Source organism: Caretta caretta, chromosome 18 (assembly GCF_965140235.1).
Source record: "Caretta caretta isolate rCarCar2 chromosome 18, rCarCar1.hap1, whole genome shotgun sequence".
Classification (NCBI taxonomy): Eukaryota; Metazoa; Chordata; order Testudines; family Cheloniidae; genus Caretta; species Caretta caretta.
The window spans coordinates 15,617,528-15,635,208 of NC_134223.1; the positions used below are offsets into that span (position 1 = coordinate 15,617,528).

At 48.2% G+C, this 17,681-nt stretch overlaps 1 protein-coding gene across 5 annotated transcripts in view; it reads left to right on the top strand.

Moving 5' to 3' along the window:
• The window catches only part of TTLL10 (tubulin tyrosine ligase like 10), a 165,165-nt gene extending 147,549 nt beyond the window's left edge, over positions 1-17,616 (top strand). For all 5 annotated transcript variants that reach the window (XM_075121039.1, XM_075121040.1, XM_048825116.2 and 2 more), the window contains 5 exons: positions 568-739; positions 5,766-5,906; positions 7,642-7,758; positions 15,042-15,135; positions 16,371-17,616. In XM_075121039.1, coding sequence (XP_074977140.1) covers positions 568-739; positions 5,766-5,906; positions 7,642-7,758; positions 15,042-15,135; positions 16,371-17,173 — 1,327 coding nt within the window. In that variant the 3' untranslated portion in view covers positions 17,174-17,616. The remainder of the gene's footprint in view (positions 1-567; positions 740-5,765; positions 5,907-7,641; positions 7,759-15,041; positions 15,136-16,370) is intronic.
• Positions 17,617-17,681: the final 65 nt, after the last annotated feature.

Sequence of the window (17,681 nt, forward strand, 5' to 3'; positions counted from 1 at the left end):
TGTTTTATAGAACTGACTTCTGTTGGTCGAAAGCTTGTCTCTCTCACCAACAGAATTTAGTTGGTCCAACCAAAGATATTACCTCACCCACCTTGTCTCTTTAATATTCTGGGGCTGACATGGCTACAACTATACTGCATACTTTAAGACACATCGTTATTTACACACAGAGGGACCCGCATCTGCCCTCCTCACTCAAACCACTCTCCCATTTGACTCCACTGGGAGTTTTGCCTGAGCGCGGATGATTGGATTGGGCCAAAATGTCAACAGAGGTGAGGGGAAGGGAAATATAGGACAAGAAAGTAGCCGTTTAGTGGGTCATTTGGTTTTGTTCATCAGCTTTCAGCTTCTGTTAAACTTAATCTTTTTGGGTAGCCTCTCCCTCCCATTGATCTAAATCCGTACTTATGGAGTAAAGTGATCAGAGGCTGATCCTGTGTCAATTGAAATCAACGGCAATGCTCCTAGTGACTTCCAAGGGCACAGGAGTGAGTCGTTAACTCCCCATGCTACAGCCCTTCATGTCCTTTCTTGATGTCACATCTTGCACTTTCACTCTGGCAGGTATATCGAAAAGCCTCTGCTCCTAGAGGGGAAGAAGTTTGATGTCCGTTCTTACCTCCTCATTGCCTGCACGGTGCCTTACGTAGTATTTTTCGGCCATGGCTATGTCCGACTTACCTGCACCCACTACGATGCCACTTCTGATGACCTCACTGCTCATCTGACCAATCAGGTAAGCTGAAAATATATCCATCTATCCACCCTCTGTGATCTGATTGGATGGTGCCAGGAGGTCCCCTTTGTGCCCATAGACCAGTAAAATGATGGACTAGAGATGTCACTATTAGCAAGTGGGGAAGTTGATTTAGGTGCATTCTGGGAGGCAGTTCTGACAGAGATGGGACTCCCAAAAGCAGGGTGCCTTGAGAGGCTACTGATGTGGTTCATGAGTATGTGACCCTTGCACTTTGGCTGGTATGGGAGTGATTGGATCAAGATCCCAAATGTATTATGGCCAAATGGACAGGGTACTGGATTTGGATTCTGTTCTCTGCCACTGATCTGCTGTGTGATCTTAGGTGAGACAGTTCCCCTCTCTGGGTCTCTTTTCCCTTAGTCTGTCTTGCGTACGCAGATCGTAAGGTCTTTGGGACAGAGACAATATATCCCTTGACGGATCTGGGGCCTCGGTCGCTGGTGCTACCATAATTCAAATAAATAATAAACATGCAGCATGCAAACGTGTCTTTAATAAAGCATGCCTCTTGCTAGCTCTTGGAATTAAACCTTGATCTTTGCCAGCTTTGCTACCTCCAAGTGAGACCCTTGCACTGGGCCCTGTTATCTGCCAAACGCCCAGCCCACCCTCTCTCCCGCTAGTAACAGCCCCAAAGGGGGGCAGAAGCTTCCTGTGAATGGGGAGGCAGAGGGAGAGGAGGGGGAACAAGGCAAGCTACCGAGACTCTTGGGGAAGGGGAGGAATCAGATCCAGGCTGTGAAGGGGCATCCCGGTAGGTCCTACGGCCATTCCTATGGCATTTCGAGAGCAGCTGATGCCCAGTACCCTGTGTTCCCCCGCCCTTCTTGGTGTTTGGCACCCTGACCTCTGCCCAGGTTTTGGTGCCCTCTCCTGTCTCCCACCTGCCCTGGCGGTTGGGGCACTTACTGCCCATCCCCCCAGGGTGTCTGTGCAAGGACCCATGGCAGCTAGAAGGCGGGACCTGGGCTGGGCCAGGGAGTCCTACTTGCTCCCCGGTGGCTGGCCTAGTCTCACGTTCTGCGGTGGCTGCTCCAGTCCCTCCTCCAGGTCTTGCTCTCCTCTGCCCCCGCTTCCCTCCCTGCTTGTGGGGCCCGAAATACAGCTGGATGCTGCTCAAACCCCCACAATGTATTGTGAGGGTGCAAACCAGTGGGTGGGGTGGAGACATTGACCCACCACCCCCAATATTTCCAAACACACCTGCCCACCCCCCCAGTTCCACGGCCCCATGCGATCCCCCTGCTCAACATATACCAAGCAGGGGACCAAAGTCCACCAGAGGTTTTGCGTCACACGAGGCCCACATCAGCTAGGGCTGACCCCGGCGGTAGAGAGTAAATGGGCACTTAGGAAAGAAACCACAGGGAAGAAAAGTGTTTCGCCTGTAATGCATGTGCTCCCTCCAGTGGAATGGTGTGTTCCGAAGAGCCAGGTGGGGAGATCTCCCAGACTCGCCCACTTTGTTTCTTGCAGGAGTTTTATTGTTATTGCAGAAGGGTAGCTCAGGACACGTATTATAGCCACTTTCGGCAATATATGCTGTTATCAACTTGTTTTCCTGGAGCAGGGTTGTTTGCTCAGCTCGAGGGCTGTGCGCAGGGGATTTCAAGTGCTCAGGTGAGACCCTCTGGCACGACCGACATCAAACAAGGGACAGGTGTTTATTAGCAGAGCATAAATTACCTAGAAACCTGTCGGGAAGAGGGGGAAAGGTAACTCACCTGAGCAGCTGGCAACGTGGAGGACTTTTTTTCAAACTACACTTGATTCTGTCCTTCCTCCCCCGTGCCAGGAAGGCAGCCATTTTTCTCTTGTATGTTTCAAATGTCAAGCAGAACCATTTTCCACAGCGCACCTCTACGAAAACGCCCTGCAGTTGGATAACAAGGTAGCTTGCTCCCCTTGCTGCAGGGAACTTTGCTTTGCTAAACACCAGCACTGTTTTGGGTTAAATGCACAATCATCTCTAGCTTGACACAGAAAGTGCAGTGTCAAAGCTTTGTTCCAAATGTATTTATCTGTAAATCTACACAGAGCCGATGACTAATTTGGCATCCCGTTTCAATGATTAATTAATTATTAATTCTTATTGTATGTGTTGTTTGTATTACCCTAGTACCTAGGAGCCATAGTAATGGACTGGGACCCCACTGTGCCAGGCACTGTACAAACACAGAACAAAAAGCCAGTCCCTCTCTCAAAGAGCCTACAGTCTATGGATGGGACAAATTCATATCTGATTTCGGTCCATTGAAGTACATGAACCAACATTAGCACATTTGGTCCACTTTTGTTTGCAGATGGACTCAAACCAAAACCCTGATTCATGTTTGAAATTCTGGCCCAGATCCCAATTTTGCTGCTGGTGCCTGTCTTAGTTTTGGATTTTACCTTCCTCTAATCCCAGCTAAGGACACATCTGGGGGAGCCGAGGTCTTGCACCTAGGACAAACGCTCCCTTTCTCCCACGCCACCTCATTAATACACCCCTGCCAGCCAGTCAGTGGCTTTCCATCCCACGAGTCAGGCAACAGCTCATCAACAGAGAGGGGCTGATTTTGTTTCACAAGCAAGCACAAGGGAATGTGAAAATGGATCCTGAAACCTTGGAAAGAAAGCTACTGTTGTGTCTGTTTCCATCGACAACCCTTCCCCCCCCCCGCCCTTTTTTTAAGAGCTTTGCCATGTTTTATAAACCAGCTTTTAAAGGGTCTCTCAGCCCAAATCAAATCTGTAGTTATTGAGCCAGACCCTCGGCTGGTGTAAACCAGTGGACCCCATGGAAATGATTGGAGCGCCACTGATTTACACCAACTGAGGATTTGTCCCATTATTTTTTACAAACTTGTCTTTCTCCTTTAGGCTGACCAGACAGCAAGTGTGAAAAATTGGGACAGAGGATGGGGGGGTAATAGGAGCCTATATAAGAAAAAGCCCCAAATATTGGGACTGTCCCTATAAAATCGGGACATCTGGTCACCCTATTTTCCTTTGACAAGGTGAAGTTTGTTCCATCCAGCGCTGGTCCTTGTGAGGCGCTGCTGAGGGTGCTCAGCACCTCGCAGGATCAGGCCCTCTGTTTTCAAGGGGCACGTGCTGGCAGGAGCCAGTATGCACTTATCTTATGAGGACAGGTGGGAGTGGGAAGACAAAGGCTCAACAAGTGATAGGCCTCATTTGCCTCTTGCCCCGGCCAGGGGACAGTGCTTTAAACTGAAACCAGGATGAGATGCAGACAGCTCCACTAATCAGAAGTTTTGCAGCTTAGCAGCAATTGCATGGCAGATATGTTTGCAATCCTGCCCAGCTGTTGCATAAGGAGAGGGGATTTATCTCTCACTGGCGAATGCAAACACCCAGGGCTTGATAAGGCTCCACCTTACCCGAGGATTAATGAGACAGTGGAATTGAGACTTCTTCTCCCTGATTTCCTCTAGAGATACACACATGTGCATGTTTCCCAGGCGCTCTCTCTCTCTTGCAGCTTCCCTTCCCAGCAGAGAGACACTCTCCGGAAGTGGGTTTATTCCTGGTTGTGTGGGGGAGTGTTACACTAGGCTGGGAGCATGGCCTCGTCCTGCCTGTCGCATGGCGAGCCGGGGGGGCTGTGTGTTCACAAAGAGAAATGCCTTCCTAAAAATGCCTGACGCTGCTTTAACACAGTTGCTGGGTAATGGGGGCTGCTGTAAGCATGCATCACAGGCTGCCTGCCCCTAAAGTGATATCATCTAGGCAGCAGCCAGTGGAACGGGAAGGAAAAGGATAATATAGAGCAGGGCACTGGGAGTCTGGACTCCCAGTCCCAGGGTCTGATTCTCAGTGAGTCCATTCCAGGCCTTGGGCAGGGAATGGGGAGGGGGGTTAATGTAGTTTTAAGCCACCTTTGGGGCATTCTCTATGTTCTGGGGCCCTACAGGGGCCTGCCCCCCGATGAGGCTGTTTCTCATGGGTCTGCATGGGGCCCTGGGAAGCCGAGAATAGCTGCAGTACAGTGCCATGGTCCCAGCGGGCCTCCAATCCAACCCTTAGTCCCGGGGCTGCAAGCAGGGCTGGGGTGGAGCACTGGGGGGGACTGGGGAGAGGCTTGTGTAGCGAGCGTTCTCAGGGGGATGTTTATGCCCACTTCAAGCAGCATCACAGGGCTTTAATGCAACTGAGAATCAGGCCTCTGGACTCTGTTCCCAGCTCCGTCACTGACTCCCTGTGTGTCACTTCACCTCCAGGCTGGGAAGCAAATGGACTTTCAGGCTTGGCTATGAGGCGCTTTCTAGCAGGTCCTCTGTGCACTGTGACTGCTAGCTAAGACTCTGGGTGGGCTCAGACTATCTTTGTGTCCACACTGCACCCCTAGTTCTGATTGCATCCGGGCTGCCTGAAACTTGTGCATTCAGGGATTGATCCTTCGAGGCACTGAGCACCCTTAACACCCACTGACTTCAATGGACATTGAGGGTACTCAGCACCTCACAGGAGGACTTAGTAACATTCTGCAGGATCAAGCGTTAGGACTCTAGGTCTGATCTCACCCACCCTCATATTTCCCATGGTGTCAGTGAGCTCACTCATCTTAGCAATTCAAGGGGCTGACCTGCACCCTGGCCTCCAAGAGGCCAATGGGAATTGTGGGTACCCAGCACCTTCCCGAGCAGGGTCCCAAAGCAAAACATGAGGTAAACAAGTCTGGAACTTCCAGCTGGGAATTCTGACATGGGAGCCAGAGCCCTAAAGCCATCAGAGCTAAACCCTCTGAGCAAGGGTGCTTGGGAAGAACAGACTGGCCACAACTCCTAGCCCAGAGCGTTCCTTCTGCAGTTCTCACTTGGATCCGCTTGTTTTCCCATCTCTTGGGCCAGGTGGCAACTCAGAACCTATGGTTTGAGTCTGGTTTCCTTATGACCATTCCTCTCTTCCCCTCCCCATTCCTCATTGCAGGGAGGGGGAAATCTAAGCCTTTTAACTAACCATCCCTTCGCTTTCTCCATCCTCCCTTCCCCCCCAGTACATGCAGAAGAAAAACCCCCTGTACAGTCAGCTGAAGGAGGAGACGGTGTGGCGGATGGAGCGCTTTAACAGCTACGTTAATGATAAATTCAGGCAAGCCAAGGGCCTCCCCAAGGACTGGGTCTTCACCGTGTTCACTGTGAGTGTATGGGGAGCCTGTGTGCGTGCGCGGTGTTAATTAGGATTCCTGGAACAGGAGGGAGGGCAAATCTGCTTGCTTCTCAGATGCCTGAGGGGAAACAGAGGGGCATCAAGTAGGGGAAGGTATTGGCAACACCATAGTAACCGTTTACCAGCAGATGCTGAATGCAGCAGCATTTTACTGTTAAAAACCACCCTAAAAATGTGCATCAGAATCTACTGGAGTCTTTCATCTTGTTCATGTCAATGTAGTTTTTATTTTTACATCACACTTTGAGGTGACTTGTCATGAAAGAGGGCGATGGGCAGCAATTACCTGGAGCAGTGCTCTCGTGTTATCCATGCTTTCAATCCAATCCCACGGTTCTACAGTGAAAAGTCAAGGGGCATCAAAGAGATGTGTAGATTGACAGGACTCAAGCCGAAGTGTGACTGCACTTTTGAAGGCCTTTGTATAAGCCCATTCATTTACGGCCTGATCCCAATCACATACACTCTGTTCTTGCAGTGGGATGCTCAGATTGTGGCTGGATAACCCCTCCTGTCATGAAGAGTGGAGCAGACCTAAAAGGCTTGATTTCCACCCCGCACTCCCATCTTGCACAGGCCAAGAGGGGAAGAAAGTTAGGGACGGAGTCTCTGGGGCCATCCAGTTCATCAGCCTGACCCTGATGATGCAGTAAGGTTCCACGCAGCTTGAAACATACGATGTGGATGGAAATGAAGGGAGCAGAGCTCAGAAAGGACAAGGGCTGTTAAGCTTTGTTGTGGTTCTGCTGTTGTTTAAAACAACACCCAAAGGAAATTAAATGCTAAAAACCTTAAGATAGCATTAGGTTTTTCACTCAAACCTTAGGGAACCAGCTAGGAAGCAACTCGGACTAAGTTTGCCAAAAGTTTCACTACGGTTCTGAAATCTTTCCACCAGCCTGGGTTCAGGTTATTGGACAGAAACCATACAACACAATCATTTCAGCTCAAAACCAAGCAAAACCTGGCAGTGTCTGCTCCATTTTGCCCTACGTTTTTGGCTTCCTGAACCCGCACCTCAGAGCACAAAACTCAGGGAGTCTGTGAATCGTCAATTGCCACATTTGTCCCCAAGTCTGGTTGTCCCTTTTAGAAGAGTAAATGAAGAAGTATTTCTCGGAAGTTTGTAAACACTTGTTCTGAGTGAGAAGCCAGGCTCAGTTCCATAGTGCAGTCAGTGTGATAGCACCATGGAGTAGCTAGGTTCAAAAGAAGCCCTCAAGGAGGAAGTCAGAGAGATGGGTGAAGGTTGAATATTATGCAAGGACCCCTTTTATCTGGTAAGCAGTATTTTTCCTCAAGCTTCCTACCAGAGAAGGTGTACAGGGGGTGGCTGTCTGCTTGAAGATGGGAAGGCTTGTGAGGAAGTGTTGTTCACAAGCCAACAGGGTCCAGGGGTCTTATGATCTCAGCTGGAATGGCTCCAGTGTCTGCCTAATACGAGAAAATCCACACTGGAGACAGTGGGTGTCTCTGGAAAAAACACTTACATGGGAAAATCCTGCCCTGAGATGTGGGTTTTGTGCCCCATTTCACATGTGATTTGGCTCTCAAATCCTCTCATTTTACAAACCTGGGAAACCATCTCTATAGTGACAGGGAAGGGTAAAGTTTGCTGGGCCGGTTGGTTGCATCGCGACTAAGATGCTGTGCTCCTGTGTGTTTGGACTGACCCTAAGAGGCCGTTATCGTGTGTCTTTCAGAAGAGAATGCAGCAGATCATGTTGCAATGCTTCCTGGCTGTCAAATCCAAGCTGGAATGTAAACTGGGCTACTTTGATCTCATTGGCTGTGATTTCTTGATTGACGAAGACTTTAAGGTATTTAGCAAAATCTTGTTCCCTTCATGCATGCAGCCGCTTCTGAGGAGGAAGAAGCCAAATGTTTAACAGCGCAGAGCAGCCCTTCCATAAGAGTTTAGGGTGGGAAGTGAATACTTTATCCAGTTAAAACTGTGATTGGAATTTGGGCAGGAATGTGGATTTAATAGCGAAAAATATCAAGGGATCTTTAGTGACCAGAAGCCCCCGGTCTCAATTTTACATCGCCTCTGAAAGATGGCGGGCCGGATACTCAGCTTGTATAAGTCAATGCATCTGCCTTGACTTCAAAGGAACTATCCTGATTTACACCAGCTGAGTATCTAGCATCGAAACTCCAACAACACAGAGACCCTTTCAAGGCTATGCTGGGGCACTGGCTCGTTACTGATCATCAAATTACCAGCAGAACTTTCTAGATGTTCCTTGTAGGTTTTTCATCCATGTACTGATCCATCCCAATCCAACTTAGTTTGTGAGAACTGATAGAATCACAGAATAAAACGGTAAATTGGGAAGTACAGACAGAGAAAGAAAGCTAGAAGAGAGGGGAAGGACTGGCTACAACCATCACGTTGCCTCAAAGCATCAAAGTCCTATAGAACCACCTGGCCTGGACACAACAGAAAGCTATCTGGTTTACTTTGCTTTTGTAGACCTGTTGCTAATGTAGAAGCTAACTCAAACATATTCCAGCAAACCCTACTACAGAATGGCAGTCATGTATGCAGCACAGGGCATGGTGCCCACACAATAGTGTCCTTTGTGCAGGAAATCTATGGCAAGAGAGAGTTAATGGCAAAGACACAGAAACTGGCACGTCTCAAATTTCAGTGACAACTGTCTTTTTGCAATGTTGGCATGCAAAGCCCTGGCTGTGTAAACCTGATATAGAAAGGGAGATCCAATGTCACTCTAGTCTGGCAATCCCTCTGTGGTTAATTAAAAGTGTTAGCTCCACTTCAGTGAAAACATGGCCCCTGGAGACTATTACGTCTCTATGTATTTTGTATATGGACGGATAAACAGATCGGTTACTTTAGAATGGTTTGATCTATAACCGTGGTGGGGATTTCAGTGCTGAGAAACTGGAGACCCAGCAGTGCTGAGCAGGTTTGGAAGTCTGTTAAAATGGGGAAAGGGAGTAAAGCAGGACTATATGTCTGTATTTGTGTATTGCAGGCTATTCCTTGTTCTCTTGTCCTGTACGGAGACAATGAACCTGATTCTCTGTTCATGTACACCACTGTCAATTAGAAAAAACTTCACTGAAGTCAGTGGAGATACCTCAGGGTAGAACTGGTAGAAGAGAGAGGAGACTCAGGACCAGTGCCTTTAACCCAGTGTTAATGGTCTGTTGAAGTTTGTACGAATACCATGGTTGCTGGGGTGATTGGGTAGTTCCTGGCTGGGCTTCCTGTTGTGTAGGGATCTGCACCCATAAGACACAATGGGCCTGGTTCTCCTCTTCGCCATACACCAGAGACTTCAGTGGCATCTGATTCACATCAGAGTAAATGAGGTGCCTGAATGTGCGGTGTTCTGCCCCAGAGCAGGGCTCCCCTTCTAAAGGGGCAAGGCTGTGATGTTCAAGTTTCTCATGTTCCAAGGGCCCACATGCATTGGAGTGGCTGTAAAAGGGGGTGGAGGGACAGGCTGGATGGCTGACGGGCTTGATAGTGGCAGGCATCACCTTGGAGTTCTGTTATGTCTTCAGCTCCAGTCCAGGATGAAAGGGATTGAAAGGTGTTGCCATCTGATGGATTTCCAATGGCCTAGATGATACAAACCGGGGTGTGTGTGTCTTTAGGACAGTGCAGCGTGTCCCCTTGGTTGTCAGTCTAAGCTGGGAAGCCAAGGGCTAACCGGGTCGCACGGATGGAGCTGTTCCCTCACACCAGGAACTCCCTCCGGAATGAGGAATGTAGGTGGGACAGGGGGAAGCTTGCATCAACGATGCTTGTGCTGAAGTGTGCTATAGATACGGGTGGTCTCCCCCAGAGCCGAGCATCCAGCACCAAACTCACATACACACAGTTAAAGGAGTGAATTGACGGGAGGGAAAGTGCTGGTAGAAAGGGCTAATATTAGCTTTCTCCCATCTATGTCCTTCCTTCCTCCTTGTTCCAAATGCCTAGACACCCCTGAATCAGTCCCCAGTAGGGCTCCACGGTCCAGCATTTGGCTGGCGCAGTCTTTGAAAGGCATTTCTGTCCCAGAGCATGGTCTGCAGCACATTGGTTGCAGCGTGCATGCAAACAGGGCCCATGGAAAGGACCCACAACCCCTCTGCAGCACCGACCACTCTTGTCTCAGCCGCAAGGAGGAGGGCATGGGGGCGCAGTGCTTGTTTAGCACAGCTGTTCTGCCTCCTCAAGTAGTTTTGCCAAGACCCAGGGCTTAGGGGGGGTTCATTTAAATGGTCTCCAGTCAGGGAAGCAGTTGACAGGAAGGATTGCATCAGCCAGGCAGAAGGGCTGCTCTCCTCAAGGGCCGCTGGGAGGACAGGCGTGTGGCTCTTTTAGTAGCAATAAAGGGATTCAGCCAGCCAGCCACGGGAGAGCAGACTCCAGCTTCGCCTGCCAATTTGTGAAAGCCGAACACATTGGGGATAAAGGGCCAAAATCACCCCTGCGGTGAGCAGGTGCAGTTCCATTCATTTCAATGGTACTGCTGCCCACTCGCTCCTGGGATCGTTGGGTCCTTGGAGTGGTGCTCCAGAGAGATAGATGGTTCCAGGCCAATTTCAGGAGCTCAGGATAAAACCTGCTTTACAGCTTCCGTCTTCAGGGGTGGGGGGAATCTGCCAGCTAACTTTGTGACCTTTGGCAGCACTAATTGGTTCCCTTGTGGGGAGTTCAGCAGAGACTGAAGGCCCCTCTCAATACTCCAGTGCACTCAGGATTTCAGCCTCATCCACAGTGTAACATGAGACCAGGCCTCTTTAGTATTATTATTAATCAGCTGCAGTGCGGTGATTGTGCATCAGGACCCCATCACGGCGAGGTGCTGTACAAACATGGACCAAAAAGATAGTCCCTGCCCCCCAGAGCTCTGGGCTTGGGACCGGACTCAGAACCAGCCCTGCAAAGCTGCTTCTGAACTGGGGATTCACATGCAAAATAAGCACAAATCTCTGCCCCCCCCAGGACCGCAAAGGGATGAAGGAGTTTGTGTCTGAGGTTGCAGCTGTAGCCGGTATCTTCTTAATTAGTTATGGAGGCTAAATCTTTTAAATGTTACTTTCCTGGCAAGAACGCACGCTCCAAGGTAACCCACACAGATCACTCTGTGTGTGTTTGTGTGTATAAGCACATGCATTCCCCCACCCCACACGGTGTATGCATTGATGGGACCATGTTTACTCCACAACTAGTTTCAAAGGCAACACAAGAGATAACACAGAGCAAGCTCAGGGGGGCGCCAAGAGCAGCAGAATAACCACTACCCCTTGTAGCTTTTGTAAGCGCTGCCTTTCCTTGACAAAGCCACTGGCTAAAAGACGCAACATGGCAGGAGTTTTACGTGCCACGGGAAAACTAAACTGCCTGAGGGAGCGTAAATGGCATCACCCAACAGGTATGCCCTGCAGAGACTAGAGAACAGGACTGGAGGAAAAACAGTATGGAAGCACAAATTCCCTTGTTTATGTCCAGAGAGTAAAAAGATAATTTGGTTATTTTATTTTTAAGCATTACCTTTGTTTGGTGTTGGGATTTTGCTTCTTCTGCAGTTCATAGGATTAAATAGCTCTTTAGATCTTCAAGGCACTGTATCAACATTAACTAATTCATCTTCACAACACCCTTCCTAGGCTGGTAAGTTGCAGTGTTCCTATTTTGTACATAAGGAAACAGACACAGAAGTCAGAAAGTTAAACTAACAAACACCCCCTTCCCACCCACCACCCATCCAGGCACCAAAACAAATACCCAGATTTTCAAACAAGCTGAGCACCGGGGGTGCTAGGCCCGTTTGAAAATCTCAGTGGAGGTGGGGCCTGTTGGGGGCCGAGTGCATCTGAACATCTGACCCTTATTTAGGTGGCTAAATGCAAGCTGAGCTTTTTTGAAAATCTGTCCCCGAGAGGCCAAGGGTGTGTAGGCCCCTGACAATGCAGCTAGGCGTCTAATGGGATTCTCAAGAGCACCTAGCGCTAGCTCACATCGATTTCAATGGGAATTAGGCGCCTACGTTGCTTAGGTGCATTTGAAAAGCCCACTAGGCACCTATTTACATCTTTAGGCCCCTAAAAATCCCTTTGCAAAACTGGCCCTAAATGAGTTGTCCAGAACCACAAAGAAAACCAGTTTCAGAGAGAGGCAGAACTCAGAAACTCATGGATTCTGGCCAAGCACTCAGACCCCACCTGGCTTTTCTTATGAACAAGCTAAGTTGAGGCACCATTAGAACAAAACAAAAGGGAATAATGCAGCTTTCGCTCCAGTTCTATACATCTCAAAGGTCTTAAAGCTATGGGACAAATAACGGAGGCCTGGTTTGGATCTCACTGGCGCTGGCGAAGAGCAGGAGTATTTCCACTGAAGTCAGTAGAGTGTGACACCTGGTGTGCGTGAGAACAAACCCATGTATATCATAGGTTGCGAACAGGTGCATCAAATGCAGCCGTAATTACATGCCCAGCAATAAATTCCATGTGGGCTTGAATATTAGAGTCCACTGGGAGATGGGACACCAGCACTATCCCCTATTATTTTCAGAGACCCCCAAATAAATCTTTACTTTCCACTTGGCCAGCTGCTACAATTAAGCAGTGCACAAAGGACCACACAGTTTATGGGACATCACTTCGCAAGGTCATAATTCTTAGGGAAAAGAATCAAACTCTCACCCAAACTTGCATTTCTTCTGAGCCCCAAAGCTCAGACCCCTGAAGCAGTAGGAGTTGTGGGTGCAGAAGGAACACAGACTCGGGTCCTTTGGTAGCTGTTATCTGCAAAGTAACACGGAACAAATTCTAGCCACAGGCGCTCAGAGGCTACAATGATGAGAGCTGTATATGAACCCGAACAGAACAGAAAAAAGATTAAGTAGCTGATAATAAAAGGTCATTTGTCAAATGCTGACTGTATCTAGTGCCATTTAAAGAACGAATGAAGGCATGGGCCCAGCCTTGAGGAGCTTGCAGTTTATCAGCCACCTTTCATAGGTTAAAAAGCCAGGAGAGGAGGGATGGTCCAGTGGTTATGGACTCAGGAGCCCAGGGTTCAATTCACTGATCTGTAGAGGTTTGGTTTCCTGCCTGACCTTGGGCAAGTCACTTTGTCTCTCTGTCCATCTGCAAAGTGGGAATAAAAGTACGTCCCTACATCACAGGGTTGTTGTGAGGATGAATACATTGAAAACATATGAGAGACTCAGAAGCTATACCAGTGGTTCTCAACTTATTTTCCATTGTGGGTCATACAGGCAGCTCTCTCTGTGTTAGGTGGGCCGCATCCACACAATATATATACTGCCTGTATGGCCCTGAGGATGTCACATGGGCCGCAGCTGTGTGCTGATTGGGCCACAAGCAGCCCACAGGTTGAGAACCACTGAGCTATACTGATGCGGGCCATATAAGATAGGTAGCATGGACAGCTTTGCTCCTTCTGTTTGTCTGTTTCACTTGAAAGCATGAAAGGGAAACAAGAAACTAATCCAGACATTTCATAGAATGATAGACTATCGGGGTTGGAAGGGACCTCAGAAGGTCATCTAGTCCAACCCCCTGCTCAAAGCAGGACCAATCCCCAATTTTTGCCCCATCCCTAAATGGCCCCCTCCAGGATTGAACTCACAACCCTGGGTTTAGCAGGCCAGTGCTCAAACCACTGAGCTATCCCTCCCCCCCTGTAAAGGTTCATCTGTCAGTACAAAATCTTATGATCTTGTATTTGGGGGGCGCTGAGCAAAGTTTTCAAAGATGGGAAAAAATATTTGCCAGAAGCTATCAATGGAGTTTCAGTGCCCTCTTGTGGTACCGGTAAAACATTTCCATTTCAATGAGAGCTGGCTTTGCTTTCGTTTCTACTCTTCTGAAGGAGACAATCCACATTTCAAAGCCCCTTTTGTGTCTTTTCATTTTCCAGAACAAACTGAGAATTCAGAGTTTTATTTTTCCTCTCAGTAAAAGAGGGGGAGAGGTGAATGTAAAATTATGGCATCAACCCTGCCTAATTCAAGTGATTTATTTCTAGGGGAAGGCAGGAACACTTATTGAGGAAGACACACTGGCTGCTTCTAATGATGGGCTCTTTCTCCACAGCATTTCAACAACAGAGCACTAGTCAGTCCTAGGAAAACGACGTGCGTAAGCACCCTTTTCTGCCTCCCCGCAAATGGCTGAATGCTCTGAATCTCCCGGCAAGTTCTCAGCATGAGTTGGAGAACCTGTGCTGGAAGCAGAGGCTGAATAGAGGGGTTTAGCTCACTGGGCTTTACATTTGTTGGGGTTTTAATAGAACCGTGCACAACTCAGTTGCTTTGTTTTGTAAAGATTTGTGTGAGCGTTTGCTCTGGTTTCACCACTGCTGTGTCTTACTTGCACCCTTGGCTTTGAAAGAGCCTGACAAGTCAAAGGAAACTAAGCTGAATTTAACCCAGACATGCAAAGTCAATGTTTCACGTGGTTTTCAGCTGAAACCGAAACTTGGCCCTAGTCTTGCTCAGAACTCAAGCCCTGGAATCAAGGCCCTGGGTCCATTTGAAACCAACCCCTCACTGGGCTTAAACTTGATCTCAGGCTCACTTGAAATCAGGCTTGTCAAAGCTTCACCCCTAACTACCCCACACAACTTTGCCACAGGTTCATTCCAAACTCATTTGACAGATGTTATGGAAGCACTATATAAAAAAGACCCAGGTATAGATACTCATGTATATGTAGATAGTTAATATAAAGAGTACAAAATAATATGTAGGGTTTCACTAACTTAGTAAGCTCAGTAAAGCTGGTGTAGATAAGCCCTGCAAATGGCTACCTCTTAAATCTTATGACAGATTCATGAATTTCAGCAAACCTCACAAGTATCTGTTTTTTAATGAAACCACAAGCTTGGTGAACCGTCACCTGACTGCAGGTCTCGTTATGAAAGTTTTGCACAGCGCTAGTCAGATCACAGTTAGACCGGAGACCTGGTTAGCCCCTTGCTTATGTTTTGGAATGTGTTGACTTGAATTCATGCCGCCTATTCTCACGCTCATGAATCAGCATCAGCGCAAACTGTGGGGGAATAAATGTAGCTTTCAGGCTCTTGTCTATGCTCATCTCTTTTTAGGTCTGGCTCCTGGAGATGAACGCAAACCCTGCGTTGCACACCAACTGTGCAGTGCTGCAGGACATCATCCCCACTGTGGTCAATGGGACTCTGGGTAAGTAAAGAGCCCAGCAATCCAGGCCTAAGCTTCCCCAATGCTCTCCATGAGACATGTCCACCTGGAGCAAAGGCACAACAACATGGCTTTGGGCATTATACAGAATAGGAGTCAAGTCAGGGTCTCTTTGCATAAGGGTTTTCATGGATCTCAAACTCTGGATGGGGTCTAATGCCCATTGCAATCAATGGACAGACCTGCTGGCAAAACTGGTGTGGGCCCCTTTGTGCACAAAGGCTGGGACTCTCAAAAGCACTTATGGGACTTAGTCCTATTGACTTTCAGTGGGACTTGTGCTTTTGAAAATCCTACCCTAACCGAGACTGCTTAGGAATATTGCTGTTTGTAGCCACCTGCTCATTCAGGGCAGAACATGTTTCTGAAGATGTTTTCGCTTACTTTTATGTAAAATGTGTGGGCTACGTTTTTATAAACAGTCCTTCAAATTGTACCCGTACGTTCCTGCAAGTGCAGCTTTCACATGCATTCTTTTGCAGGCACAGGAATTAGCAACATGCATGCACAGTCTATCTGACTTGGGCATTTATATGGCTCCCATTAGCATTGTATCTTTAATGTATTTATCCTCACAGCAGCCCTGTAAGGTAGGGCAATGCTATTGTCCCCCTTTCACAGATGGGGGACTGAGGCACAGAGGAACTTGTGAGTTGCACAAGAGGTTTGTGACAGAGCAGGAATTAAAGCTGAGTCTCCCACAGCCCGCGCTAGCATTCTAGCCACTGCAGCACCCTTCTGTTCTCAGCGTACATTTATGCATGCTGAGCGAACACTTTGCTGCCTGTGTGAGCTATTTGCACACACACACACGTGCAATTTGCACATGACAAATCAACTTTATACAGACAGCATTATAGATGTTTTCTGCAGTCTGGTGTGTAACATGGGAAGTGCGTGTGTTTGTGCAAGATGGGTTAGTAGTGTCCTGACTGTGCTTCCTTTCATAGATATACTGTTGTGTGTAGAGGGTGTTATGCTGGGGTAGTTAGTCATGTCCTGACTGTGTGTCCTTTGGGTGACTTAGCTGTGGTTTGTGTGGTGTGCAGTGTAGTTTGGGATGCATGTGCGTGTGTAGAGGTGTTTAGCCATGTTATGATTATGTCTTCTCTCTGTGTGCGTGTGTAGAGGTGTTTAGCCATGTTATGATTATGTCTTCTCTCTGTGTGCGTGTGTAGAGGTGTTTAGCCATGTCATGACTATGTTTTCTGTCACAGATTTGGCTCTTGAGATTTTCAACAAGAGCTTGAAAGGCCAGAGGATTTTGCCTTTGCAGACACAGTGTCATTTTGTGCTGCTCCATAATGGGGGTACGTCTGAAGCTGGACTGAGACCCTCAAAGACCAGGAACGCCCTGGGTATCTCTAGGAACCAAAGGTCACTGACGGAAAGCACCAGCCACCTCGCTCGGCATCCTCCCAAAGCATCAGAGAAGCCTCCAAAGAAACCAAGTGGTCCTGGAGAAAACACCATCTCCACTCCTCAGAAGGTTTCCCAGAAAACTGTCTTAAATATGCCCCAGGTGCAGAACACTGATATACGCAGCGCCTACGCCTGCCATCCTTTCAAACCCACAGTCCAAAGCGGCCAGGTGAGCAGTGCTTGCAGCCAGTACATTATCAAGCCTGTGGTAGTCTCAGAGGAAGGTAGCCTGGCAAAGCTCAGCACAGACGATGGCTCAGAGAAGGACATGGCCAGCACTATTGTTCCCACAGCTGCTGCTTCAAAAGAGACCGCCTATGGCATGTGGTTACAGCAGACCTTTGGGATTAAATCTCCCACATCCCCTAAAGAAGACCTGGCCTTCACCAGCTCCCAGATGGTCTTTCTGCACCTCCACTCCAAGGTCTCAGGTGGCCTGCCTTGCTGGGAAGGCCACTCCAAGTCACTCTACCAACCCCCGATCCACCCCACAGCCCAGGAAACACCATTGATCAATGACAGCAAAGCAGCGGCTGCATCCCAGTGCACCGAGCCACCTCCAGACGATCAGAAAAAGGTGTCCCATCGCGGGTCTTAGACTGAGATCACTGTGTGTTGAATACATGATGCTTTCCCATGAGGAACATAAAAAAAAACACATTCTATGTATCTGTGACGTATCTAAGCATTTTTTGGAAACGGTCACTGACTTTTAAAAGCTATTTTGTTATTTTAGAAGAAAGAGAGAGATGATTGTGCAATACACTGGCTACTGACCACCAATGTAACACCCCCCCGCCACCATCAATCCAGTTCACTCCCCTCCTCCTGCACACAGCTGTCAATTTAGAAAGACCATTGCACTTTGCTTTTTGTTTTTTTAAATCATAGCCTTATCCTGTAAATCTATGGAATGAGACTGAAACCACAGAGTGTGATGTCCTCTTCCAGAGTGTTTCTTTTAATGGCAGCTGAGCAGACTCAGTTATACCCACGTATGCCATTGTGTGTCCTGTGCAATTATGTATGTAATGTGCACTCCTAATCATGTCTTATTCCAGATATATGCGCACGTGTTATTGTTTATGCACCATGCACTCATGTGC